The 18593-nt window shown below is 37.8% G+C and overlaps 2 protein-coding genes across 2 annotated transcripts; both read left to right on the forward strand.

The window, feature by feature from the left end:
• Positions 1–8680: 8680 nt before the first annotated feature.
• On the forward strand, positions 8681–10913 carry LOC128614596 (transmembrane protein 158). Its single transcript, XM_053636079.1, has one exon. It carries the CDS (start codon positions 9598–9600, stop codon positions 10261–10263), a length of 666 nt encoding a protein of 221 aa, XP_053492054.1. The 5' UTR covers positions 8681–9597; the 3' UTR covers positions 10264–10913.
• A 568-nt stretch (positions 10914–11481) lies between these two features.
• On the forward strand, positions 11482–18099 carry cdcp1a (CUB domain containing protein 1a). The gene is made up of 9 exons (XM_053633883.1): positions 11482–11845; positions 13460–13657; positions 13853–14194; positions 14355–14717; positions 15812–16009; positions 16119–16493; positions 16972–17328; positions 17425–17509; positions 17598–18099. The coding sequence occupies exons 1-9, from the start codon at positions 11773–11775 to the stop codon at positions 18025–18027; spliced, it is 2421 nt and encodes an 806-aa protein (XP_053489858.1). The 5' UTR covers positions 11482–11772; the 3' UTR covers positions 18028–18099.
• The last annotated feature ends 494 nt before the right edge of the window (positions 18100–18593 follow it).

The following is an 18593-nucleotide window of genomic DNA, read 5'->3' on the forward strand; positions in this document are numbered from 1 at the left end:
TGGGCATATGGAATAAAAACACCATGGATGACACAGCAATCATTCAGATAGCATCATATGCACACTCACACATGGGGAAGTGGGAGAAAAGCTAAAGATTGATTTAGTTAATCATTGTGTACTGCTATGAGAAAAAAACTTTGACTTGGTGAATATGGTTAAACAAGTGAGGAGTTAACAATTGGTTAGATCACCTTTTACATGAAGCTCATAAACGCTTGTGTTTTGGGTTTGAGCTTTGATATTCATTTTAAAAAGTTGCTTCCACCAATATGCTATTTAAACACCCAAATTAATGCTTATCTTCATCTAATAAAATGATTGTTTTTAATGTTATTGCTCTCTATTAAATACTGATGCACATTTGCTGTAAGTCTTAAACGTTTTTCTTATCTAAGTGATGCCTACATGACTAAAGCATACCATTTGTCAGTGCAGTTTGTTTGTAATCAGTGTTTTTGATGCCACTTGTCACTTGTGTGTTCTGTGATGAGTCATCCGGCTGACAGCTCTGCAGGACTCCTGAGAGAGATAAACACTTCCCCAGTGCTCAGAATTCTTCCTGTTCTCTTCCTGCCCCATCCTTTCAGATAGTCTGCATCAACAGGGCCCCTATGCTAATTAATGTAACTAATGAGTGTTCTGATCATTTGACTACTTACAAGACAGTGTTGGAAGAGTGGATGTACAGAGACTGTGCTCCAAAGAGGCCGTGCCCCAGCTGAGCTTGTCTGACTTATGCCTTCTCTCTCTAGTGTAGCACTGAATAGGTATTTTAACAGCATTTCATAGAGAAGTATGCCACAACAATTCTTATAAATGTACATTGAATTCCCATGCAGCTGTAATAATTGACAATTTTTTTTTAAAAAAAAGCTTAAACTACATACACTCATGTCCAGTTTAATAGGAACACCTGTACAACTGCTCATTTATGCAGTTATCCAATCAGCCAATCATGTGGCAGCAGCATGCATAAAATCATGCAGATATAGGCCTAGAGCTTCAGTTCATCAGAATGTGATCTCTGTAACTTTAACTGTGCCATGGTTTTTGGTGGAAGATGAACTGGACTGAGTATTACAGAAACTGCTAATCTCCTGGAATTTTCACACACAATTCTCCACAGTTCACACAGAATGGTGTGAAAAAACAAAAAACATGCTGTGAGCAATATAGTAACTTGTATAATCACGCTTTACAACTGTGGTGAACAGAAACGTATCTCAGAATGCACAACACATCAAACCTTGAGGTGGATGGGCTACAACAGCAGAAGACTGCATCAGGTTCCACTCCTGTCAGCCAAGAACAGGAATCCGAGACTATCATGGGCACAGACTCACCCAAACTGGACAGAAGATTAGAAGAAGAAAAAAATCACCTGGCCTTTTGGTGGATAGTGAGTGTATGTATACATTTATCAACTTACATATATAATCAACTGTGACAGAGTGGTCAGTCTGAAAAGAGTATTGGAAACAAAGTTGTCTTCCTGGGCATTGGGCTACAACATGATTAGTCATTGGCACTACAAAATAAATTCAAGAAGAAAATCAATAAACTTCTAAAGCCTCATGTACACTGGAGCAAAAGCTTTTAGTCATTCAGTTTCCTGAATCTAATAAAGACAGGCATCTGTGTGTGCTATGCTGAGAGTGAGGTGGCCTTGCTCTAAAAGTCACTGGACATCACAGAAGCCATGAGGTTTTTTTTTTTTTTTTTTTTGATAGCAGAACTACATTTAGGAAAATGAATCTTTTATATTCTCTTGGCACAAGAGACTTTTTATCTCTGTTCCATTAGCATTTTTGGCACTGAACCAATTTACATTTTTATAGCATAATTAATGAACAAGAAAATCATTTACATTTTTCTTCTGCTGGCTGCCTGAGTGTCTGGACCTATCAGAAACTGAAAATTTGAACAATGTGTGTGAGTTTTTAGGCGAGAGGTTAAGATGACAGGGAGTAAAGCTAAGATAAGGAATAATGAATAGTAGTTTGATAAACAACAGAGATAATCAGAGAAGAGTTTATTTTAGGTGTAAATGGAAGGCTAATGTGACCCATGTCTTTCACATCAGTTGGCCTAAACATCAAACGATGGGAGGCAGGACTCTAGCACAAATTAAGCCATTTAAGCTGCACTGAGGAAAACCATTCATTCAGGTGTCATACATATTCCTCAGGCAACATGAAAGCTAGGGCTTACTGTTTTCACTTTTGCATAAAGTGATTCTCTCAGTGTATTTATTGTATATTGCACCATTCACATGTATCTGCACTTTATGTAGTCCTGTGTACTATTATGTATTGCACCATCACCATAAAGAAGCAATAATTATTTCCAATATATACACGTTATACACAGAAATGACAATTAAAAGCTCACTTGACTTTTGACTTGACTCTTGACATATTTCTGTTAAAATCTGAAATATGTCCAATTATCTTAAAAGCTGTGATTTTATATTTTTTATGTGTGGATCTTTCATGAGATTCTGTCTTTCTGTTCATAATAAAGTTCTCCACAGATGGTGGCTAGATGTTGTTAAGAGATGAGTTTCAGATATTGTGCCAGACATTGGGATCCCAGGAGGCATTTCACCTTGAGACAAAAAGAACATTGAAGAACTGATGTGATCTGTCCAGACAAAGATAATTCCTCTCTGGTTCAACAACCTCCACCTCAAAAATAAGGTCTTTCTTCCAGGTGCTGCTATTTAAATTATGTTTTAAATCTAGTCTCATTTTGCCTTAAGATGGAGGATATTGACAGACACAGACGGACCTGATCTTGAGTTTTGAAATGCAGTCGATGTGAAAGTGTTTCAAAGTGGCCACCTGCTCCAAACTCATTGAGTTTTGGCATAGAGAGCCTGCTTATGGCTATGTAGAGAACACTTAGAACAAATTCACTTACAAATTGAAGTCATCTGACCTGACATCTGCACAAACAAATTCAGTTTTAGCACCTGCTTGACACTAGCTTGTTAGGAGTGACTTCATAAACCTTTGGTGCTGTAATTGCAGCAAATTGGTCTGCACATGTATTTACAATGTGGTGATTATGAGGATATGTTCTGTGAGGTAATACCAGATGTTACTCTGATGCTTCTCTTCTGTAATATTAGTACATGAAAATATTTCTTTATAATGAAACAAATGAAATACATTTTATGCAATAAATGGGCATCAAGATTGGAAACAAGTGAGTGCATTTATGAGGTCCTCTCCAAGTATCAGCATTATAGCATGCACCAGATTATCTGAGATCAATCCATTATTACAAAAAAAAAAGACTATCAATGATAAATAAAAAGTAGCATGTTACACAAGAAACATCTTGAACCTCAGAGCCAGTGAACTTACTATTAATGTAAAACTTACTATGTAATGTAAAGTACTATTAATGCAAAGAACAAAACAAACGACAAGGCCAATTTGTGCTATACACCAAAGATGTTTGGGTTTGAGATCAAAAGATGGATATGAGACGAGAGTTTAGGATTTCAGCTTTTATTTCCTGGTATTTACATCTAGATGAAACATAGAACCTTTTGCATCAGACCACCCAATGTTTAGACAAGCATGAGTATAGGAACAGGTAAGTCTTGAAGTAAATTAAAGTAAATAACACTTAATATTTGGTTGGATATCCCTTGCTTGCAATAACTACATCAAGCCTGCAACTCAGTGGCATCACCAAATTGTTGGTTTTGTGAAGCTTTTCCAGGCTTGTACCGCAGCCTCTTTCAGTTGTTGTTTGTTTCAGGGGGGTTTCTACCATCAGTCTCCTCTTCAGGCAGTGAAATGCATGCTCAATTTTGTTAAGGTCTGATGATTGACTGGGCCAGACTAAAACCTTTTACTTTTTCCTCCTGATGAAGTCCTTTGTTGAGTTGGCAGTGTGTTCTGGATCAATGGCTTACTGCGTTATAAAGTTCTTTCTTCATAAATTTGCATGCATTTCTCTGTAAATTGCCAGATAAAATGTTCCTGTAAACTTCTGAATTTATTCTGCTGCTACCATGAGTTACATCATCAGAAAGATTAGTGAGCCTGTTCCAGAAGCAGCCATTTTAGCCCAAACCATGACACTACCTCCACCATGTTTCATAGATGAACTTATATGTTTTGGCACATGCTTTGTTTCTCCATACTTTGGCTTTTCCTTCACTTTCGTAGAGGTTAATCTTGGTTTCAGAACTTTTGAAGTTCATCTCTGTGTTGCTTTGCAAATTCCAATCTGGCTTTCTGATTCTTACTGCTGATGGGTGGTTTGTATACAGCTCTCACAATGTTTCGGTCATCAGCTCTTGTTGTTTTCCTTGACCAACCAATTCAGTGTCTGTTGCTCAAATGGCTTGCTTTTCTCCCATAGACAGCTCTCTGATCTTCATGTTGACTTATTTTATTTTAACAACAAATGCAGTCTTCACAGGTGAAACTGAAGGCTAAAACCAAAAGCAGATGTTCATAGCTATTTATTGTTTAAACAATTAATCTAACAGGACACACCTGGGTATTAAGTAACACCTATCAGTTACATGTTCCAATATTTTTGCTCACCTATAAACTGGGTGGTCTGATACGAAATATGCTATGCTCTATTTCATTTAACACATCTACATATAAATACCAGGAATTAAAAGCTGAAATTCTAAACTCTTCTCATATTCATCTTTTAATCTCAAACCCAAATGTTTTCAGTACAGCAAAAACAAGTTAAATTACCTTGCTGTTCCAATAGTTTCAGAGGGGACTGTATATTACATAGTTTTCATGCCTCTGTACACTCTAAAGACTTAAACTATGATGTACTCAATTTTTTTGGTGAAACATTTTTACACTTAAAAATATTGAGTACATTTTATAGCTGTGAAATCATTAAAATATACCTTATGAATTGAGTAAATGTAAGTAAAAAAATTAAGTAGATCTGAATAACTTTATTACACATGAAAGTGAATAGATATAATTAAAATCAACGCAATGCACTGTCAATGCAATAGTAACCCTAAGTGAAAACAACAAATAAAAATGAGTAGATATATTACATAGATGTAACAGAAAATGAGACTATTGTTTAATAAAACAAATGTGCTACATTTACTAAATGTTTTTAACTCAATTTAATTCATATTGGACTTTTAATTATCAAAATTAATGTTACATTTACTTCTTCTTTTTTTTCTTTTTTTTCTTTTTTTTAACTGTATTTACCCTTTACTCCAGGAGTACTTTACTTGAGGTCAATATATCTAATGAAACCAAATGATAAACATAAAGCAACTGTATAGACATTAACGTTTTATTTAAACATTTATATGTGAAATTTCACCAGTATAACATGAGATTAAAACTAAATCCAACCTGGTTTACTTTGCAAATGACATTTGTAACAATGTCCACAATACAAAAACACTAAGCTGAATTGTTCCAAACCTGTATGACTTTTATCTTCAGTGGAACACAAAAGGAGATGCAAGTCAGAATGACAGAAGAGACTGATACCCTCAGTCACCATTCACTATCACTGCATCTTTTTTCTATAAAATAAATAAATAGTGAGTGAGAGTTAATACTTGGTTTCCCTTTATGTTCCATAAAAGAAAGAGATACAGGTGTGGACAACATTAGTGTTAGTAGATGACAGGATTTTTAAAACTATAACTCACACAGTAGGCACTTCATAAAGAAATGTTACCCTTGAAAATAGAGCACAGAGAAATATAGTGGATAAAAAGTTTTCCTTTGCAATTATTTATTTCTGAAGTAAGGCAAGTTCTTTGCTCTTGCAATATTCAGTTGGTTATGTCCCTTTTATATATGTTTCCATACATATAATTCTGAAGAGAACTTGGTGCTAGTCAGCCATCCAGACAAGGCATTGAGAAGTCTAGTGTGGTGTAGGTAGGACTGGAATAGACGTCTGTGCAGGCTGACAGGTTAAGACCAACATCTATAAGTCCTTGGTGTCTTCAACTGGGGCTTCCCAATAACCTGCAATAAAAATAATACAATTCAAAAACAGTTATACCCATTACACAGTATCACATCTTGTCACAGGAGTATTCCCCATCACTGTAACTCTTATGGTACATACTGTATAAACTACAACAAAGGTTCTGAATATTCCTTTAACATGGCATTTTGTGACAAGTCCACTGACCTTGTCATGTAATTTACATGTAATTTTCATAAAAAATAAAACATATTGTCTTATTTCTACTGACACTTGTTTTGGTGGTGTTTTTCTGCACCATGTATGTTTCATCCATGCATTTACAAATCCCGTCTGGTTAGATACAAAAGCTTACAAAGTTGGAAAATTTGAATCAGTGTTATACATGTGAAAGCCTTTACCATTCATTGAGGTGCTGTGATGTGACTGTTGAGGAGTTCTTCCCTAAAATAAAAAACATCAATTACACGGTGAAACTGTATTTCAAAAGACTAACAATAATGAGGGTTGAGATTAAAAACACACTAAAAGTTACTACAATGTTAAATATTTTCATCTACACTCACCGCCCACTTTATTAGGAACACCTGTACACCGGCACATTAAAGTAGTTATCTAATCAGTCAATCATGTGGCAGCAGCGTAATGCATAACAATCATGCAGCTACAGATCAAGAGTTTCAGTTAATGTTCACATCAAACATCAGAATGAGGAAAAAATGTGATCTCTGTGACTTTAACCATGACATGGATGTTGGTATCAGATGGGCTGGTTTGAGTATTTCAGAAACTGCTAATCTCCTGGGATTTTCACACACAACAGTCTCTAGAGTTTACACAGAATGGTATGAAAAACAAAAAACATCCTGTGAGCAGAGGGTCTGCAGGCTGAAACACCTTGTTGATGAGAGAGATCAGAGGAGAATGACCAGACTGGTCTGAGCTGCCAGGAAGTCTATAGTAACTCAAATAACTACAACAGCAGAATACCACATCAGCTTCCACTCCTGTCATCCAAGAACAAGAATCTGAGGCGATTATGGGCACAGACACACCAACACATTTTTTTCCCCTAACCTTTAGCTGTCCAGGTTCGATGAGTCTGTGCCCGTGATAGCCTGTTCTTGGCTGACGGGGGTGGAACCCAATGTGAACTTCTACTATTGTAGCTCATCCACCTCAACGTTTGATGTTTTGTGCATGCTGAGATCCTTTTCTGCTCACCACGGTTGTAAAGAGTGATTTATATGAGTTACTATATCCTTCCTGCCAGCTCAAACCAATCTGGCCATTTTACTCTGACCTCTATCAACAAGGCGTTTCCACCCTCAGAACTTTTGCACACTCAGTGTTTTTTTGTTTTTCACACAATTCTGTGTAAACTCTAGAAACTGTTGTGTATGAAAAATCCAGGCCATTAGCATTTTCTAAAATACTCAAACCAGCCCATCTGGTACCAAGAACCATGCCACAGTCAAAGTCACACTTTTTCCCCATTCTGATGATCGATGTGAACATTAACTGAAGCTCTTGACCTGTACCGGCATGATTTTATGCACTGTGCTGCCATATGATTGGCTGATTACATAACTGCATGAATGTGCAGGTTTACAGGTGTCCCTTATAAAGCGGACGGTGAGTGTATTTATCAACATTAACTTGCAATTATCAAAGAAGACTTCTCTTTTTAATCATGTCTCCCCTCAGGTAGATTACATATTGTCAGCAGGCCAGTGTCTGTCATGCTAATACCTGGTAGGGTGTTGGGCTCATAAATATTAATCACGTGGTAAGCGTTCGCACGAACTGATTTGCTGAAGTCAAAATCCAGACAGTGAGTGCTAGCCAATGGGATTGCCGCTTGTGCCTTAGTTCTGTTCACTGCCGAAGCAACCAGCTGGCAGAGGCTTCTGCTTGTTGAAGTTGCCAATTTAAATCATTAAAACGGTTCCAAAATTTACCTCAGACTTACCTGTTGCTTTAGCTCACAGCGATAAATTAGAAAATTATGAAGCAGGAACGTTATAAAAGCTTCAAAATATAAAACATTATAACTCTAAAATGATATTTAACATTAAACATGGGAAATACTATATTATAGTGGCGAACAAAACATACATTTTTGTTTACCTTTACCTCTGTGTGAAGTAGCAGTTGGTCGGGTGTCTCTTTTCTATCGGGGATATAACAGCATGGCTGCGACAGTATTCAGAAAATCACACCATATAGTTGTGTATACACAAAGACACAGTCAATATACCATGAACTTTTGCTAATTGGCTACTTACTGTACCAGGATTTGTAAGGAGTCTTCTAGGTGGTTCTCCCCATGGTGTTTCCTTGCTTGTTGCCATGTTACAGAGAGAGAAAAGCAGATTTCCCTCTCTTTGTGCGTGATTGTTCATTGTGTCCACTTACTCAATTTCTTAAGTTGTTGTTAAAGATGAAGAATATTGATATGGAATGACTAATAATTGTAGTTCTTGAAACTGATCAGTATAATTACCACATTCTCAGATATTTTGATTGAAATTTACCAAAAAATATTAAGGATATCTTAAAAATATCATTTGTTAGTCAAATGCTAATTTCTTTTCATGACATAAACATAAATAATAGATGTCAATTTTATACAAAATTAACTGTTGGATTTTTAGGCATTGATTTTGGTATATCCAACTCAAAGAATCACAACTGATATTAAGAGATTTTTATTAAGGTAGTATAAATTTTTATTATTGTGATATTTACAAAGCCACTGAATTGTTTTTTAGAGTGTAGAACATTTAACAAATTACACTTTTGGGGACATATTAACACATATTATAGAACAACCCTATAACCCCGGATCTGTAAACAACATATAAATATTTAATTACTTTTAATAATTCAACAAAAGGAATCATTAGTAGCTCTTTTGATAAATAAAGTCCTTCTCAAGAAAATTCACAATGTTGAATTAACACTTTGAATCCACTTCATGTCCACTCTATCTGGAAACCACTGAACACTGTAAGAGGTAATCCAACTCTGTATGTGTTTATTCAAAACCTTTCTGCTGTGCTTATTTGATTGCTGTCGGGTATAAAATTTGGTTTGAGCGTAGAGTTTGTGATGTCCATGTGGATATAAGAGGAGTGGCTTTGATGCCATCCTGAAATAAGAGGGAACTCGTATAGAGTAAGCGAGAACTCGTATAGAATAAGGTGGAACTCGTATAGAATAAGAGAGAACTTGTGTAGTCCAAGAGAACTCGTCAGGAGTGAATTGTGGTGTGTGTAGCTGAGCACTTCTTTATATTCCTCCGCCTCCCTCCACCCTTCATAGGCTGTGTTCTCTGATTCGCGCTCCACACACACTCTCTGTGTCCACCGCGCTGGAGTTGCCATTGGAGGCTGGAGGAAACCGGAGGCGCGTTCAAATGGGGCTGATACAAATGATCTTACTGGTTTTGCACACACGACACCCGAAAAATCAACCGCAAAACTAACTCGCTTGAGATGTGGCTCAGATTTGACGTCTCTGCGCTCGTGCGCACCTGACGTCTTCAAAACTGTACAAGTTAAATATTGTGCCTTGGCACCCGGTCCGGAGCGCCATGCCCTCGGATTCACGGCGCGCTCCATCATGCTGAGCAACTCGGCCGCTCTCGTGCTCACTCTGAGCGCTGTGGCGGGTCTCGCACCGCGCTCGGGTGCCTGGAGCGATGACAAGCTCGTGGCAGCGCCCATCAACTCCACCAGCGGCTTTCTGGCCAGCTTGGAGGTGGGCTATTCGAAGAGATCGGTGGCAGCAAGCGAGGATGACGATGCGTCGTCCAGGTGCAACGTTAGCGTGGAGAGGCTGCCGGCCAAGCTGGTAGCGCGCTGGGACGGAGACTTGGGCTTGCGCTGCGATGTGCTCGTCTACACCACTAACAGCCACGGAAAGGCGTTTTTCTCAGCCGCCTTTAACCGCGCCGCGTCACCCGTTTTCATCGAGCACGTGGGCGTCGCGGGCGCGCAGCAGGAGTTCAGGCTGTGTATCGGATGCGGTCTCTCCCGATTCAGGCGCTTCGGCCGATCCAGACCGGACACGGCGGACAGCGTGCACTTCTGCTGCCTTGACTTCGCCTTGGACGAACTCAAAGGGGACCGGAGCTGGAGGCTGAATCGTAAGCCCATTGAGTCCACGCTCGTCGCCTGCTTCATGACTCTGGTCATAATCATATGGAGCGTGGCTGCCCTCATATGGCCGGTGCCCATCATCGCGGGCTTCCTGCCCAACGGAATGGAGCAACGGAGACCCAGATAAACCATTTTATAACCAAACTGGCTTACTTACTTCACCGTGCGCCAATTTAGTTAATTGGCATATAGGATTGTCAGATAGTAATATTAAAAATGTTTAAAAGTAAAAACGTCTTTATATAAAATCTGTAAAATGTGTATATTAGACTGAATGTGGTTTTATAAATCTATGAATAGAGAGTAGGCCTGAGTATTAGCCTATGTTTTATTCAGCTGTCTCTTAAACTGTTTGTATTGTTTTTATCGTAAACGTTCTTCATAATATTAAAAACAAAACTGTAGAAACGTTTCCTGCATTAGTTATGGAGATTTTTTTTAACAGCAACAACACAATATTGTCCTCATTGGCTTAACTGTATTTATATTTGTAAGAGCTAATAAAATGTGGAAGCCCATTTGTGGAAAATGCATATACCCTACTAATAACGTTTATTATATAAAAGTTTGTGCAACAGGTAATAAGAGGTTTGATTATTAATATATACGCCGATCATCCATAACATTAAAACCACCTGCCTAATGTTGTATAGGTCTCCCTTGTGCCGCCAAAACAGTTCTGATCCGGCCAAACTCCCCAGGCTTGAACTCTTTATCATGTTCTTCAAACCATACCTGAACAATTTTTGCAGTGTAGCAGGGTGCATTATCCTGCTGAAAGAGGCCACTGCCATTAGGAAATACCATTGCCTTGAAGGGGTGTACTTGGTCTGCAACAATGTTTAGGTAGGTGGTACGTGTCAAAGTAACATCAACATGAATGCCAGAACCCAAAGTTTCCCAGAAGAACATTGCCAAGACAAGCCCAGGTGCAATCTCTTCCCCGCACACGCACCCAGCTGTCCACATGATGTAAAAGAAAACGTGATTCATCAGACCAGGCCACCTTCTTCCATTGCTCCATGGTCTAGTTCTTATGCTCACGTGCCCAATGTAGGCGCTTTAGTTGATGAACAGGGGTCACTCTGACTGCTATGCAGCTACGCAACCCCATATACAGCAAGCAGCTAGGCACTGTGTTCTGACATCTTTCTATCATATATACCTATCCATTGCTCACCACTCATCTAAGTGTATCTGCTTCTCAGAGGCTGCGTCCAAAACACCTTACTGAAATATTTGACATGAGCTATAGCAACGTACACAGTAAAATCCCTAGTGTTGAATTAACACCCAGAGTGTTTATATGAGTCCATTGGACTCATATAAACACTGTAGGGTGTGAATTCAACACTGTGGGTGTTAAATCAACACTGGTGATTTTGCTGTGTACTATTTGGCATGCTAGCCTATATAGTAATGTAGTACAGTATGTGGTTTCAGACGTTACCATAATCCTAATGCAAATGAGCCCTATGAAAGGGCGGATCCCTCCTCCTACCTGAGGTAACTACACTAAACTAACGGCTGTATTCCAGGAAGTCAACCGCATTTTCAAGGGGAAAAGGATTTTGCGACAATGGCGAGACTTTAAGGTTTTTCTCAATTAACCAACCCCACACGGAAGAGAAAAGTCATGGGGCTGTTGGGCGACATGGTGTTTCTTTTTGGACTGTTTCATTCGTCGGTGTGGATAATCTCAGTCTCAGGTAAATTAGCCTACATTCGTGCTGTAGCCCACGTACTGTAGTCGACGTCACCATTGATCCTCGTGCCTGAATATGCTGTATAAAACCTGACAGGAGCCGTTTAAATGATATATCTATATTTTATAAAAGTTATTTTAATAATAAAGCAACTTATAAAGTATTGAGACCGTGTTGTTAACGAGGATTTATTAAACCAGAGGGGCTGGATTTATTAGGTTACAGCAACATTAGGGTAGTGTCTAACCTGCTGATGTTTTAGTATACTTTATATGATTAATTTCTACTAGTTTATTTTGTAATAATACAAAATACAAAAAATACTTTAGAAATGTGATTTTATAACTTATCACCCCAAAAGTTGACTGTTACAATTTTTAATTTGGCCAGTAGAAGCAATTTGCTCTCTCATTTTAGCAGAATTTGCTTTAAGGCAGAGCCTGTAGGTATCTGTTTGAGCTTTCCAAATTTGTAAACTTGTTTAACTATTTTTTCTATAATATTAAATTGAGTATAATATAAAAGTGTAATTTTGATAATATCTTCTTTTTTTTTTAATTAGTTATATATTATTTGAGCTTTGGTGTAAAATGTGCTTGCTATTTCAAGGATATAAAATAAGCCTTTCAGTAAATGAAAGACCAGTTGCTTTCAAAAGCATTTGTATCTTTAAACAAATCCTGATGGCCAATAATTTATACATTGTGTAGAACTACAAAGGAGGGAAAATGAAATGTTTAGTACAAAAAAAATTATGCACAATCAGCTGCTTGTTACTGTGAATAGAAATTGTGCCTTTGTTAGAAAAAAGTACTGATTATATCACACAATATTCAAATTAAAATTTTATTGGGCACATACCCAACCATAGACAGTACGACATGCAGTGAAATTTTTTTTCAACTTCATGTGAAAAAAGCATTTTATGGTGTAATTTACTGCAATTTTAAAATTATATAGTAATTCATTTATATATGTTGCATTTGGTGTGGGCTATTTTCTTGCTTGACATATGTCATTGTTATCACACACATACTGTTATTACTGTAGTGTAAACACTTCATATAGAGATTTGTAATTTTGATCTGACTGTTCATTCATCCTTTAAATTTGTTTAGACAAACCATAGTATTACAGAAATTGATAAAAAATCAGGTCACCCTAAATTGCTGTCTGGGATCATTGTAAAAATAAATAGATTTGAACTCTATTCCTTTCACAGCCATGAAACATGTCACATAGAAACATAGTTAAATACATATTAAAAAGATGTATTAAATAAATGTTATGGAAGCTAAGATTAAAAGCATATAGAGAACTTAAAAGTATTTTGACTTGGAGTTCTGGGTGGTGTCTTAACGCAACCTGATTGCTGAGACACCTGTTGTAAATTTAAGAAAACATGGAAGACCTATGGACATGACAGCTATGACTAAATGATTTGAAAACACAGACTTATTTGTTTTGGATATTAGTGGAGAATGACTTTACTTTCCACCCAAGTCCATATAAAACATATAAATGGGTATTCTTGATAATATCTATATAGTGGTTTAGAGGTGCACATAGACTGGTATTCTGGTTCTGATCAACATTTACACCATTAATTTGTTTCAGGAAGTCCAGCACTTACCATAAATCTTTCCAGTGATTCTACCATACATATAAGTAGGAGTATGGCTTCGCAATTAAAATGTAACGTTTGTATTGGACCTTCATGCCACTCGTCTCTGACACTCAGTAAAAGCATGGAGGTGGTCTTCACCTGTCCACAACCGGAAGATGTCTTCATAGTGAAGATTGTTAGACACATTGGTAAGCCATGTTTTCCTTCTTTTACTACATGGTTTGATACTCACAAATTTTACATACATTACTATTACACTTTTTAAAGATACAGGTTTATATTTTGGTCCTAGAAAGTGCTGCTTACTCTCATTAAATATTATACCTTGTGATAAAATATTTAACCCAAGAGTTGGTTAACACTGACCTTATCTCTGCTTGCAGTATGCACCACTATGTGTAATGGTACAATCAACCCAGAGGACTACAGTTCTCTTCAAAACTTTAATCGCACCTTTACCTGGAACGTGAAAGTCCAGGGCCACAAGGCTTTCTGCTTGGACTTTACCAGTGCTGGTTTAAGGCAGATCCAAACTACAGAGCAATGTCCAGACAAACTCATCTACACAGTGTCTACAGGCACAGCCACAGTTGGGAAGTTTTGCCGTCAGGGTACAATCAAAAGCATTCAGGTGCTACGGGAAGGCAACGTGTCTTTGCAGGTGCCTGCAAAACAACAGCTGAATGCAAAAAGCTTTGGGGTATCAATAGGACCGGAAATAACATGTAAATAATATTTGATGAATCATATTGAACTTTGCTGAAGAAGTATTATAAATGAACAGCCAGTAGAACCTTTCATATGAGGGTTATATTTGAATGTTTAGTTAATTTTTCACCTGGCCTGTAGTGATGCAGAATAATAATTATGGTTACTATTCAACAGCACCTGCAATTATCAAAGTCACCCTGCCGGAGAAGCCATCGTCCCAGGAATTCTTTTCACCAAACTACCCAGAGAGCTTTCCAAATGATGACCTAATCACATGGGCCTTCCAAGTTCCATACAAGTACTATTCAACAGTGCATATACTGAACTACACTATGCCCAGGTGTGATACGAAAGATACACGAATGGAGTACCAGCTAAATGGCAAGACCTTGGTGAAAAAGCTGAGTGATGCACAACTGTCTGAACACCAGGGCTCCTTCAATCTTTCATTGCAGAACTGTCATGTAGACACACAATCCTCCTCCACCAATCTCACCCTGCATTTCAAAATCTCTGCCGTCCAGAGAGGCAGTGAAGGTTAGTGTGGTTCAATGCTCCTTTTTTATTTTTAAAAAGTATTCATAACGTGTATGTGTTTATGAAATGACATTCTAATGTACAAGGCAATAACATGGAACAGTGCAACTGTTTAACTGCCGTTAGAGCTTTTCAGAATTTTAGGGATAGGCTCAAGATCCACCATAACATGATCTATTAAAAAATCATGGAGTTAAAGATGTAATGAATCAGTGAAGGTTATAGTATATTATTAAAGGTTCTTAAGGTTAAAAAAAGTTTTGTAGAGTGCTAGCAGTCAGAATAAACAGTGGTGGTCCCAGGAATATTTTATAGCAGTTGCTTTGGGGAAGCTCAATTGTCTAGAGAGAGGGTTGAAAGAGATTCAGATAATGATCATTCAGACTGAACCAACTGACCATATTTTGGGGAATGTCCAGTGGATTCTGAAATGTCAGTGAAATGTGTTGTTACAGGTTTCTGTTTTTGCTTCCACCAGATGGTTGCTGTTTATTTATCTTAAGGCTTTTTATTGTTTGCCATGCTTGCCTGCTCGTTTATGCCCCCAGACTTGTTTTGATTGGCTGCTGCCGAGACAAAGAGAGAAAATATATCCACACTCAAAGAGAGTAGAAAGTTAAGAGTTGATTTTTTAAAATAACTGATCAAACTTCAGCAAAAGGTGATCCCCCCCCACCATCATAACCATAACTATCCTTTTATATAGTGTACAGTATATATTTACCTCCACATAAGAAAGAAATTTCATGCTGACGCTCAGTTGTGTAACTAATGATCATGTTCAAAAAAGTGTTTCTGATAAATAAAGTTACATGAAGACCTGATGAGCTATTACAATTACATGGTTGTTGTATTATTGATGTGTAATAATGAGTCATTTGGATGACTCCAGTTCCTGTCTGCTCTACGCTTGGGAAGTCAGTTCTTTACAGAGGAGCCATAAACCCCACCCATCCCTTCAAGGACTTTAATCTCAATTTAATTTATTGCCTGAAACCTTTATGTACATTTTATGCAATTTATGTATGCATATAATAGCTTCTGTGCTTTTCAAACTATAAAAAATGCGGCTTCAGTGCTTGTCACTGTTTCAGTGCGCTGTACTGTGGATCTGAAGAGGGAAAACAGGTTACAGATACACATAGAGAAAAAGAAACCCAAATCAGATTGTATTTTGAAGCTGAATTCACTGGCCCAAGAGACAGCCACCATCCCTTCACAAATGGTCTCCTATGTATCTTTCATTGACTGCCAAGAGAAAGACCTACTCATCTCTATAAAAAAAACTATAGGTAAGACCTCCGGATGATATTTTTTAAACAGGTGTCAATCAAGACCATTTTCTGGTAATGCATTTTACACAAGATATTAATTTTCTACCATCTTTTTTTTTTTTATCAGCATGTAAGCAGTTGAGAGACTGCCCAGTCCCTGAATCTCTAGAGGTGCCTGCACTAGACAAATGCATCATGGGAGTTGTGCAAGAGGTCCGATGGCACCTATATGGCCCAAAGAATGGCACAGTGGAGCTGGTGTCTTCAGGGGGCAGACTGCAGCAGTTTCTGCCTGGCCACACATGCAACAACACTGTCCTTCTCAATGTGTCAAATGAGCCCCAAGGCGTCAGTGTCGGGCAGTTTTGTCCTCAGGGAGCTATTCACAAAATGCAAATCAATGTTCCAAACATTACAGTGAGTGCTTCTCCTGCACGTGGCAAGAATTTAAGGCAGATCACCAACTCCCTCTTACACGTTTCATTTGCTAAATCTATAAGAGGTAAACAATCACACAGTAATAATCATGGTGTTTAAAGTGCATTTGGCTAAGAGACAGTTTTAGATTTTAATAACCACATTCTCAATAGACATCTTCATATGAATAAATCTTATAAGATTAAAGAAAAGTTTTTAATGTCAACAGATAACTTTGCAGATTTAAACTAACCTGTTTTGTGTCTTCAGTACAAGGTTGACAGACATAGCTGAAAGAACAGTGCTATAAATGAATATTTGAGATATCATAAATTTACATTTATATATTTTGCTATGATATAGCTTTTTGGGTGACAGAGACTTCCATTAATACAATAGATTTGTAATTCCAGTGTATAACTAAAGAAGCAAACCAGGCTTATTACTTTTGGGATAAATTGAGTATTTTGTTTTTGGCTGAACTCTCTCCTAAAAAACAGTCTTGTTTTTAAACACAGATATTCTTGTAAAAGTGGTCATGTATTTCTTATTTCTTTCTTAAGCTTCAGAACACTACATTTTCACTGTCTTGCCAAAGAAGGATATACCAGTGCTCTTAGCAACTCCAGCATGGCCGTTGGGAATGAATGAATATGCCACTGTCTCCTGGTTCGTCTCATTTCCCGCACAGCTTGAGGCTCACGTGAGCTTTACCAATGTTAGCCAGCTCACATGTAAGAATCGACCAGCATACATTAAATTGCACAGGCAGCATTCGCAAGACAAGATGTACATCTGGCAAGAGCAAAATCCAAAGGATGTGGTGGTATCAGAAAGTTTCTACCTCAACATGTCAAACTGCAAGCCAGTGAAAGGAGCCTTCAGTGTGGTCAGCCAGGTCACCTTGCACATGAGCAAAAGTACAAAAGTCTTCACTTTTACATTTACATAAGTGTAGTCTGTAGTATTGCAGTGATGCCATGATAAAAACATAAAGGTTTATGGCATGTTTTCAGGCGTGCGTTTGAGCATCATCCTGAGCGTTGTGGGTGTTGCTTTGCTGCTGACTGCAATTATTTCAGCTGTGGTCTGTATTATGAGGTGAGTCTTTGTTCAAAATTGCATTGTCACTTTAAGTGTGCATGATACACACTGGTCATAAATGAATTGACTCTTTAACACAAAACAGGAAAAAGAAAAAGAAGAGGAGTGCTCCTGAGGTCTCAGTCTACAATCCCAATAGCCATCCCTTCCTGCCAGGCCTTCACAGGATTCCCCAGGAAACAGAGGATGAAGATGTTCATATTTATCATTGTATAGATGATCATCTGGTATATGGGCATCTTCTTAAAGACTTAGAAATGAATGGGGATGGAAAGCCAGCTGTGGGTGTGTACCGGGATTTTACTGGACCCATAGAACGGCAGCCATTACCAGAGGATGGAGGAGGTGAGGCGCCAGAAGTAGGGGTCTACAGGTCTTTCACACTGCCTCAGAGTGCGCCAGATGTGCCTGATACACTTGTAAGGCCAGGAGAAAATCTGGCATGTAAAGACACGCAGAAAGCTGATGAGGAAATCAGTGGCGGTGACTCTGTTCAGGAAACAGAGCCAGAGTAGGATTAATAAGAATTTAAAGATTAAAACTTGTAATGCACTGGAAGCTAACATAAAGAGGACCATGGCTGATCCTGTTGCTGGAATAGTTTTTGTTTGTTTGTTTTGAATGTCTTTTAGTCTGTTTATGTACTAAGTAGCCTGTTTGACTGAATTTGTACATTTTGAAATTGTGCCTTGATATGTATAATCTCTTCCTGTTAGTACCACAGAATGTTTAATTATTTTGGAATACATGTAAAGACATGAATGAATGAAATTTATCACACCTTAATTGTCAGCTACCACACTTAGGCTGTTTTTATTTAAAAATTATAACATTATTTTATTAACATTTTTGTACTGCATATTAAAAGCCTTGTATAGCCTGTGGTAGTGCCTCAGTCACCAACTTTGTTGGTTTAAAAAAAAAAAGATTTTTTAAAAATGTCTGTCACATAAGAGGCAAAACCAGTGCTAAATTAGCTTGTGTGTGATGGATTGTTTTTAGAGACCAAAAATGCTCCACAAGTTACATAAATAAGAATATTTCTTTGGAAGTTCAGATGTTGTCAGTATTATGCCAGATC

Source organism: Ictalurus furcatus, chromosome 1 (genome assembly GCF_023375685.1).
Source record: "Ictalurus furcatus strain D&B chromosome 1, Billie_1.0, whole genome shotgun sequence".
Taxonomy (NCBI): domain Eukaryota; kingdom Metazoa; phylum Chordata; class Actinopteri; order Siluriformes; family Ictaluridae; genus Ictalurus; species Ictalurus furcatus.